Raw genomic sequence first — 10,254 nt, 5'->3', positions numbered from 1 at the left:
TATCCACCAAATTAATCATTGGGGTTCAAAGGCTCTGGCGGATCACTACCTCAGAACTTTTGGATGCATTGGTGTTTATGAAATCGCTAACCAAATAACACGGGACTGTGTAATCTGTCAAAAAGTTAATAAAAAGGTAATGAAAAAGAACACTGGCGGAGGAATTGAATTGGCAATCAGACCTTTCCAAAACATTCAAATTGATTTTACAGAAATGCCTCCTGTCCAGAGGTGGAAATACCTATTGGTAATCGTTGACCACCTTACTCACTGGGTGGAAGCTATTCCAACTGTCAATGCAACAGCCCAGACAGTGAGTAAGGTGATCCTCGAGCAAATTATCCCTCGTTATGGGATAGTCCACCGAATAGATTCAGATCGAGGTACTCATTTTACCTCCCAAATTATACAACAATTAGCTCACCAACTAGGAACGAATTGGAGATTACACACCCCGTGGCATCCACAAAGCTCTGGGAGAGTAGAACGGATGAACCAGACAATTAAGAACACCCTCACAAAATTAATGCTAGAAACAAAATGGACCTGGGTAAAATGCCTTCCACTCGCTCTTCTTAGAATCAGAACACAGCCAAGATCTGATTTAGGCTGCTCACCATACGAGATGTTGTATGGGTTGCCCTACCTTGTTACATCACAAGAGCTGAATGCAAAAGAGTGTGGAAACACCAGTGTACAACAGTATGTACAGTTAATTGCCAAAAATCTAGAGTTACTGAGGGAAAGAGGTCTTCTTCCACAAACACCCCCACTTGATTTCAGCTTACATCACATCAGTCCTGGTGACTGGGTGTTGATAAAATCATGGAAAGAAAAGTCATTAACTCCATCTTGGGAAGGTCCATTTCAGGTCCAGCTAACCACCGAAACAGCCGTCCGAACATTTGAAAAGGGCTGGACGCACGTCAAGAGAGTGAAGGGTCCGGTAGCACCACCAACTGAAGAGAAGAAACCTCCGGACAAACCAGCAAATTAAGCATCCTGTTTGAAAACTCCACTCAGCAACCTTCAGTCCAAGTTAATAAAACCCTGTACTCCCAGTTCTTCCCCAGTTATACCCCGTTAATAAGCACAGTTTTTCCCAGTTACACCTTGTTAATAAGTGTTAGCTACAAGTTGTTAAATTAAGTTGAAAATATTTAGCTATTAATTTTGTTCCTTGTTATTCTCTTTTACAGACTCTGCATTCGCATAACCATATTGTCCCATTAACTGTATAGTAAGGCTCCATTTGAAGCCAGCATTCTCTTTCAATAACAGTTTGATCAGACTCCAAATTTATGGGCATAGTACCTTTAATCTTTGACAAGGCCAACCCCAAAACAACCATAAGTTTCCTGAAGTCTGAGAGCACTAAAAGACTATCTGAAGGTGAGAAGCCTAAAGAAAGGACCAAAGAAGCAAAGATGACAAGTCCCACAAGCAGAGGCAACCCTAATGCAAACAGCTCCTCTCGGGTATGCCTAAAGGGGAAAGAAAGCAACATCCTGCTAAGTGTCATCTATCTCTGGATCCTCTGGCTTCCCTTCACACAAGCAGCTGACAGCCGCTGTCACCAATGTTACAAGACTGTGTACCAGGCAGAAGGAAACTCATTCCAAATCCGACACTTTTTCCGAGCACATACTTATGTTAATCCATCTTGTTACAACATAACAGAATTAAGTACCTGCTCGGAAAAAGGACACAAGTATTGGATTGGCAGAAACATTGGCACCCAAATACAGAAACAGAAGGGAGAGTGCCCCTCCCAAGATGATTGGCTCTGTTTTAATTTTAAATATATAACTAGGACAGAAGATTTGGTAAAAAGAAAGACCTATGACACCGACCTGATCCAAGAGGTGGTCATAGAGGAAAAGGAAAAACAAAAAGAAAACAATCCTTTGATGTCAAGGAAAAACTTATTTATTGACCTGGCAGAAAGGATTGGACAACAGCTAAATTTAACAAATTGTTGGGTGTGTGGAGGAACTTTAGAATCGGAAAGTTGGCCTTGGCGGGGAGTCAGTCTTGGACCCCCCGATTTACTCCGACTGAGTAATCTTTCCCCCACAACCCGACATGACAATGAAACCTGGCTGTTAAGTAATTCTGTTATTGGAGAAGAATGTATCTGGAGGAAAGGAAGAAAATTTTTAAAAGAAGTTGGTGAGACAATATGCAAAAGGTACCTGGTAACTGATGGGCAAAAACACTGGTGGATACCTCAAGAACCAGATGTATTCTGGTCTGCAGAAAAGATCAAAAACAAAAACTGTGTTTTGCATTCTGTTAAAAAACTCTGGCAGTGCTGGGATCAGGGAAATCCATACTCTGTCCTGCCACAAATCTCCAAGTACTGGAACACACCAGCAAGTATACAACCCCACTTCTGGGAAGCACCACAAGATCTTTACTGGATCTGTGGTAACCGAGCATACTCCAGCTTGCCACCTCGCTGGAAAGGGAGCTGCACTCTCGGAGCCATTCAACCAAACTTCTTCCTACTTGGTGAAAACGCGGGAGCCCACCTTGGAATCTCCCTTTATGATGAACTTTCCCGTACAAAGAGACATGTAATAGGAGGGACCCAAAGATGGGGAGAAGAAGAGTGGCCAGCCGAGAGGATCCTAGAGACTTATGGACCTGCAACATGGGCACAGGATGGGAGCTGGGGGTACCGAACTCCCATCTACATGCTAAACCGGATCATCAGACTGCAAGCACTAATTGAGGTAATCACTAATGAGACCTCTCTTGCTCTTGAACTGCTTAACACACAGCAAGGGCAAACTCGAGCAGCCGTGTACCAAAATCGGCTAGCATTGGACTATTTATTAGCAGAGGAAGGTGGAGTATGTGGCAAATTTAATACATCAGACTGCTGCATCCATATTGATGATCACGGTGAAGCCATCACCAAGATTACCCAAAACATCAGGAAACTAGCCCAGGTTCCAGTGCAGAAGTGGCAGTCCCTAACCACTTCCGAATGGTGGGGAAATATTTTCCAAGGACAATGGTGGAAGAAAGTTTTAATCATTGTTGGACTCTCTCTTACAGGACTTATTTTCCTCCCATGCTTAATCCCCTGTTTTATCCGTCTAATCACCACTGTCGTCCAAGGTATGCCACTGATCCAAGATCTTCAAGGACAACAGCAGCGTCCACCATTCGCTCAAAAGATTATGCATATCAATAACAGTAACAATAAGAAAGCCAGAAAGGAGAGAAAAATTGCCCAGCAAATATGGAACAGTTTTAAAGAACTTGAAACTATCCCGGAAGAGCTACCCAGTTTCACTTAAATGCAAAGACCAAAGATGCAAGCATAAGAGAAAAAGGGGGGACTTGTCATACATGAAGTCCCTAATTAAGTTTGGTCTTTGCATGTTAAGTGCCTTAATTAGTTAATTTTGAATTAAACAGTTCTTTAGATTAAATGATAAAGTTAACCCATCAGCCCAGGTACAAAAATCAAGCTTTATTAGTAGTGTTTTTACTTGTTCAAAGCAGTTTGTCTGTACCAGTCCCAGTTAAAATTCCCAGTTAAAAGTTTACTAGTTAAAAATCCCTTTTTCAAACTCCAAACTACTTGTACATAGTAAGAGTTGTTTTTCTTATGTTCATTGTGTATTTTTATAAGTGTTTTAAGAAGTATTGAATGTATTTTAATGGTTTTTTTAAAGTTTTGCTTTGCACTTTAGTCTTGGGACTAACTCCAAAACCCCAGTTCCTAACAGCCAATTGCTATTTTTAGCCCCATAGCCGTTATTCTGCAAGTAAGCTCCATAGCAACCTGAATCTTAATGAGGGCATGTTACCACCCTTACTTCAACTGCTGCTACCCCCCTAACGACGACAAGCCATTGGTAGACAGAGATGATCTGTCAAAAAGAAAGCACCAATCACTTGAAACCAAAGGGGTGTGCTATGGGCGGGCTGTGGGCGGGCTGTGGGCGGATCGGGGCGGAGCAAAGGCACTATAAAACAACGAGGCAGCCATCAGAGCAGGTGCAGATCACTGCAGATCAGCTGTGGTGAGTGCCAGTGCTGGGTACTTAAGCCTGACTCCTATCTAGGAGCCTTTAATAATTTCTCCTTTTGACTTTTAGACTAGCTAGAAGTCAGCCCAGCACTGCAAGTTTTCTTTCCACTAGAGGTTCAGTGCTGTTAAAGCCTGAAGATCTCTTAATCCCTGCGCTCCTGGGGCATACCTCCTGAGCCACTAAGATCCCAAATTTTTATATTTTTCTAATTTCTGTAATTTTTCAATTTTTCTATTTTTAATAAATTATTTTAATTTTTACTAAGAGTTGTCTCATTCCTCACAATATCCATTAGCCTCAAATCCTTAAATACTACATCTTTTGCCTGATCATTTGTTGAATATAAACTTACTGTTCCTGATGTGTGAATGTCATCCCTTTTCTGATACTGACCTCAGGCATTTCTCATTCCTTTCCACAATGAAAACAGATTAGCCAAGTTGCTACAAGTCCTGACACCTGTATAAGTCTTAATTCTCCCAAACACCAGCCAAGCCTACTTTCCCCCCTGACTCTCCAAATCTCACATCATTCCTCTCGGCCAAACCAAACATGAGACAATGCCTTAGAAACCTCACAGGAGACCAGGGCTCAGAATGACCCAACACTCTTCATCACCTTGGGCTTGAAGTCCGCACTGGGGCCCCAGCTTTCCTTGATTTCCACTTATTCATGTCTATTTCCTTCCCAAGTTCATAGAATCATATAATATCCTGAGTTGAAAGGGACCCACAAGGATCACTGAAGGCCAACTCCCAGCCCTGCAAAGGACCACTCCAAGAATCACACCATAGGCTTTCAGAGTGTTGTCCAAACACTTCTGTCAGGCTTAGTGCCCTAACCACTTCCCTGGGGAGCCTGTTCCAGTTCTCAACAAGCCTCAGGGTGAACAGTCTTTTCCTAATATCCAACCTAAACCTCCCCGACATCTTCATGCCATCACCACAGGCTCTTCATCGTCACTGGAAGAAGAAATCAAGTGGCTGCCCCTCCACTTCCCATGGAAGTTGCATTCTGCTGTGAGGTCTCCTGCCCAGTCTCTTCTCCAGGCTGAACAAGCCAAGTGACCTCATCTGTTCATGTCGCACCCCTTCTAAACCTTTTACCATCTTTATAGCCCTCCTTTAGACGTTTTCTGACACTTGTAATGATTTCTCTGAGCTTTCCCCGTGATCTCTCTTCCTTCCTGTAGTTTTTCAAACTATCTTTCGACAACAAAGCCCAAGGGCCCTTCTCTCGGGGCGTGGGGGGAACTTTCTGACCCCCCTTGAGAGAGGCGCTACGGAAGGGTCCTGCAGAGCCGCCGCATCCCCCGAGAAAGGGGAGAACGCCACAGAGCGCGGGAGCCCGGGGAAAGCGGAGCTATTTCGGACGGGCACCGGGGGCACCTGGCGCATGTTTTTAAATCCGGGCCTCCGGCGTGGCTGCGTGTCCGCCGCCGCCGCTCCTCCCCCCGCGGCTCGGCCCTTCCGCACGAGAACACGGCGCTGTTCTCCATGCTGGGCGGCCCACGGGAGATAAAAGGGCCGAGGACACGGGATTTCCAGGGCTTCCCAGCCGGCGGGGAGGGGGCAGAGGAGGGAAGGAGAGGGGGGAGTCAGCGCGCGGGGCCGCCGCGACCCCAGGGCGACTGGTGACGAGCGCCGCGAGCGCCGGCCGCCCATTGGCTGTCGCGCGGGCGCCGAGCGGCCAATCAGGGCCGGGCGCGGAGCAGCGCAGCGCTCGCCCTCGCCTCGCCCGGCGGCCCCGCGCGCGGGGGGCGGGGTCACGTGACGCTCTGTTTACATCCTCTCAGCTGTCGGGCCCCGCCTCCCCCGTCCCGTCCCGTCCCGTCCCTCGCACCGGCACCGGCCGCCGAACCGACCCGCGAACCCCGGCCCCTGGCTGCCCAGCGCCGCTCTCCGCACGCTCCGCCGTTCGCCCGCGGCCGGCCGGAGTGCTCTCCTGCCTGCAGTTCTCGCCCCCCCAGGCGGTCTCGCCGCTGCCGCCCAGCGCAGGGTCTGGGGCCCGCTGCGGAACGGGTGAGTGTTCCGCATTGTAGGGGGGTGGGCAGAACTGCGCTCCGGCCGCGCTGTGCGGCGCGGAGGCCCCGTCGGGTGGCCGGGACGGTGGGTTGTGGCGGGGGACAGAGAGAGCGCAGCCCGCCAGCCGCTGCCCTCCGGCCCCTGCCCTCCGCTGGCGCCCCGGGCGCTCCGGTCCCCATTGTCCACGGGCCCCGCACGCAGGCGCGGGCGAAGGGGGGTGAGGGGGGGGCGGTTGTTTTCGCACAGCCGGGACGGGGCGAGGGCTCGCCTTGGGGAGGGACAGGACGGGCTCAGTGCGTACGCCCTCGGCAGCCCCTTCTTTTTCCTCATTCTTTGCCCGACCCTCGTGCCGTCTGCGTAATAAATAATCTCTGGCCCAAAAAGGGTTGGGAGGAGGAGATGTGGTTGGTGTAGCTGCCGCGGGCCTGGGCAGCTGTGAGAGGACGGGGACAAGAGAGAAGGTTCCAGCCTCGAGATCCAGGCGGGGGGGTGGTGGTACGGGCAAGGTGAGGGCAGCACACGTCCCCCGCTGCGGCTCAGCGCCCTGCCTCCCCCCCATGACGGCTGTGGGTTTGCTTTTTGCCTTTGAGGAAATGCAGTGAGAAGAGGACCCTGCGTTTTGGGGTGTTGGTTTGGTTGGTTGTTTGTTTCGCTGTCGAGTCTTTATAATCTTAGGGGCTTGTGGGGGCTGCGTCTTCCAGGCCGAGGCATCGTTGGGTGGTGCGTGAAACAACATTTTGTTTTGTTTCAAGAAAAACCCGTGGGCTAATGAAGGATATTTCTCCTTTTGGGAGTGGAGGAGGTGGTGCGGCTGTAGCGAAGGGAAGATACTTTGTTTACATAAACTAGGTGTGTGAAATGCGCGATAACTTCGCCCGCAAGCCAGGGTGAGTCGGTCTGTGAGCATTCCTGGCGGCAGCCGCCGGGGGAAAAGGAGAAGGCTGCTTCTGCCCCCCGCTTTGCCATAAACGCACATTTTTGTCTCTGTTTATATTGTGGTCTCTGTTTTGGCTGGGAGAAGTGTAAGGGGAGGAGCAGGAACTGGCTCCGGGGCTGCCACCTCCTCCCCTCTGTTGTCTTTGTTGTTATCTGCTCGAGGAGGCGTCCTGGGGTCAGGTCTGTAGCTGAGCTGCGGTCTGAGGTGTTAATAGGATTCCTCTTGGGCCCGAAACCTCGGGCCGCCTCGGGCCATGCAGTGCATGTGCGGGTCTCGTTTGCCCTCCGTCCGCCCTCCTCCCCCCTGCCTCGGCAGTTGTCAGCGGCTCGCACTGAAGTTGCAGGAAGGGGAAGGGAGGGCAGAGGGGGAAGGAATCTTGGCATTTATTTGATACTCGGTCAGCAGCCTGGGCCTGCTTTGTGAAGCTCTGCCGTTAAAAAAAAAAAACAAAAACAAAAACAATAACGACACCTGAGGTGGAAGGGTGAGGGGATGTCTGTTTGAAAACAAGGTCTTTATGAAAGTACTAAACTGCTGCAGTGTGTGGAAAATGCTTGTGTCCTTGCAGTACTTGCCAGTGCCAACGTAGTTAGTGTTCTCCTGGGGGATATTTTTTTTACTCCTGTCAAGTAAAAGTCAAGCACAGTGGAACTGCAGACTTTAGTAAGAAAGTAAGGTTTCTTCTCATAAAGAGCAGCAAACTTTGAGACACACACAAAAAATACCCAGAATAAGGCTAGTCAGCACTTCGGCAAATTAATGAAGATACCCAATTCCTCTTGACCATATGACCTCTGTGTTACAGAGAATGCTTTTTAAGATGCAAGACACAAAAATCCAGTGCTTAGAGTTAGTAAATTACAATAATACATGGTGAGAATGTCTTTGTAACCTTAATCCATTATGCTTGCAAATTAATCATAATGTGTGATGCATTTTTTTCCCTCGACAGGACCATTACCGTACTCTGGGCAGACGATCTCTGGAAGGAATCAGGCTTGGATAAATGGAGCTGTCTTCTACAGAACTCCTGCCTGATTTGGTGGAAAAGTTTGAAAAGTATTTTGGATGTGTAGGTGGAAAAAATCGTGAAAGATCTATTGGTATTTTAACTGACTTTGGGTGGATAAATATAATGATAGGAATGTGAGAAGTATGTGAGTGAGGTCAGAGAGCCACAATGAGGGCTTTGGAGATGGACTCCTAGCCAGATGTTCTTTACAACAGTCAGTGTCCCTCAGAAATGCTAGAAAATACAATTGGATGTTGTTGGGAGGTCTGCAGTGAGGGGAATATAATGAAATCGCAGAAACAGAAAAAAGTATGTAATACTGAACAGTCCTGGATGGCCACATTTTATTGCTGTCTGTGCAGGGTTAGATTCCTTCCCTGCATAATCTCTGATCTTCATTCCAGAATTCTTGTAAAAATCTTCTTGCCTGTCTAATGGGCCTTCTCTCTGAATTTTCTTCATCTTATCTGTGTCATGACTTGCTTTAGATATGTGACTGGCCAGTTTCAATTTTGCAGTATTCTATTTATATGTTACGAACTCTTGCCATTTTTATAATCATAATCTTGGCAGTTTGGTGATTTTTGTTGCTTAGTCTTCTGTTTGCCTGTCAGTGACTGCCCAAGCTGCAGATCCTTTTGAAGAGGCTTCTGCCTAATAGGAAGCCTAAGAATAGGGCCTCAGTGTCAGGCATGTATTGTAGTTTTCCATGCCTTTGCTGGACCATACCAGAGCAGTGACTTAGCTGTGTTTCTGTAAACTTGAAATACTTTGAGGTAGGAAGTGTGTATTCTGAAGATAAAGGTAGGCTTAGGCATGATACCAATGCTGGTGGAAGTCTTAAAAGAGCGTGTTGCCCGTGATGTTTTTGTTTTAGGCAAACTTAAAAGACATTAGCACAAGTGTCTTTTAATGCTAAAAGACATTAGCACAAAATTCCTACTGCAAGACATAATAGCGCATGGTTCTTGTTTTTTCCCCCCAGAACCAGGCAATAAAATGTCCCCCTGCTGTGTCTCAGAAAGGTTTATGTCAGGTGTTTCAAAAGTTCCCCAGAACAAATACATTAAAAGTAATTCTGAAATATTAAGCATTATGGGAATGCTTGTGCCAGTCTTGGGCGCATGGGGAGAAACACCTGAGAATACAGTATTTTTTTTCTGGATGAGAGGTGTCTTTACATGTACCTGTTCTTGTCATTTCCTGCTTTGTTCCCATTTTCAGCAGGAGTGACACAGAGATCTGCTATTCTACCCTGCTGAACTGAAAGCGATGTTCTGTAGCTGATGATTAATTAGCTCTCTGTGTAAGAAAAGTACCTTGAAGTCTACAGCACTTGGTACTCTTGAATGCAGACATGGTTTAATATAATCTCATTTATTTTATCTACTTAGAATGTAAATTCCTCAAAGCAAAAGTGGGTAGAATGTATGTGTGGTCATGTTTTGCAAATGAATAATCAGTTATGTGACTGGCCTAAGGCACTCCAGGAATCTTCTGGTAGGGTCAGAAGTGGATCTGCATGCTTCATCCTCTCCAACCAACAAGTGTGGGTTTTTCGGATGGAGAATTCTTTTACTGTATCTGCTTTGCAGAAGGGTGATCATGCTGTTCCACTCCATCATTTATGGAGTTATAGGGACTAAAGTCTAGTAGTTTATATTAAATATTATGGGTATAATTACATGAGAGCATCAGGAAATAACTACTGTGCTCCAATTCCTTTGGGACCTGTTTGTGTGCACTGGATGTTAATGAAAGCCTTCAGGCCTCCTTCGTGCAAGCTGTTAAAGCAGTTTCTACTGCTGTGTTAAGAAATTTGAGCTGGACTTTCGGTCCTTGAAGAAAGGATAGAATTTATAGGAGCTTAGGATGCTGAATATATTTTTTTGCAGAACTGAAAGATAGCTGGCTGGCATTTAGAAGAGTGGTGTTGGTCCTCTGTCCTTTTTGTCCTGGTATGTCACGCCTACTTCGTGTTTTAGAATAGTGTTGCAAAGTTGACAGTGATGTTAACTAACCTGAAGGAGCTTGGAATACTGATGGAACGTATGTTGTGTGCATTCTTGCTGAATCTACTCTGATCAGAAGCTTGTTGAAAGTAAGAAGTAAAAGTAAACCATAAGCAAAGATGTCTTTAAAAATGGCAGTTAGTCCAAAGAAACTTAATTTTGGAAAGGAAAAAGGATTGGAAGCTGTAGGATTGGACACTGATCTTGAGAATGACTG

At 46.8% G+C, this 10,254-nt stretch overlaps 2 protein-coding genes across 4 annotated transcripts in view; both read left to right on the top strand.

Moving 5' to 3' along the window:
• Positions 1 to 1,007: 1,007 nt before the first annotated feature.
• Positions 1,008 to 3,137, top strand: LOC138105098 (endogenous retrovirus group 3 member 1 Env polyprotein-like). The gene is made up of 2 exons (XM_069004734.1): positions 1,008 to 2,738; positions 3,067 to 3,137. The coding sequence occupies exons 1-2, from the start codon at positions 1,302 to 1,304 to the stop codon at positions 3,088 to 3,090; spliced, it is 1,461 nt and encodes a 486-aa protein (XP_068860835.1). The 5' UTR covers positions 1,008 to 1,301; the 3' UTR covers positions 3,091 to 3,137.
• Positions 3,138 to 5,844: 2,707 nt separating this feature from the next.
• The window catches only part of PCMTD1 (protein-L-isoaspartate (D-aspartate) O-methyltransferase domain containing 1), a 40,896-nt gene continuing 36,486 nt past the window's right edge, over positions 5,845 to 10,254 (top strand). The window contains exon 1 of one of the 3 annotated variants that reach the window (XM_069004729.1): positions 5,845 to 6,073. The gene's annotated coding sequence lies outside the window, so the exon portion shown is untranslated. Of the gene's footprint in view, positions 6,074 to 6,561; positions 6,583 to 8,008; positions 8,086 to 10,254 lie in introns of those variants that run through there. The other 2 variants (XM_069004731.1, XM_069004730.1) reach the window with 2 other exon arrangements.

This window comes from Aphelocoma coerulescens, chromosome 2 (genome assembly GCF_041296385.1).
Source record: "Aphelocoma coerulescens isolate FSJ_1873_10779 chromosome 2, UR_Acoe_1.0, whole genome shotgun sequence".
Classification (NCBI taxonomy): Eukaryota; Metazoa; Chordata; class Aves; order Passeriformes; family Corvidae; genus Aphelocoma; species Aphelocoma coerulescens.
The sequence above is the reverse complement of the archived record's forward strand: the minus strand, read 5'-3'. Positions and strand labels throughout refer to the sequence as shown.

Bases quoted from the DNA above. Each gene is read 5' to 3' on its own strand.
- LOC138105098 (XM_069004734.1), top strand. From the start codon at position 1,302: ATGGGCATAGTACCTTTAATCTTTGACAAGGCCAACCCCAAAACAACC. The intron at 2,739-3,066 runs GTAATCACTAAT...TCTCTCTTACAG, and splicing joins GACTGCAAGCACTAATTGAG to GACTTATTTTCCTCCCATGC.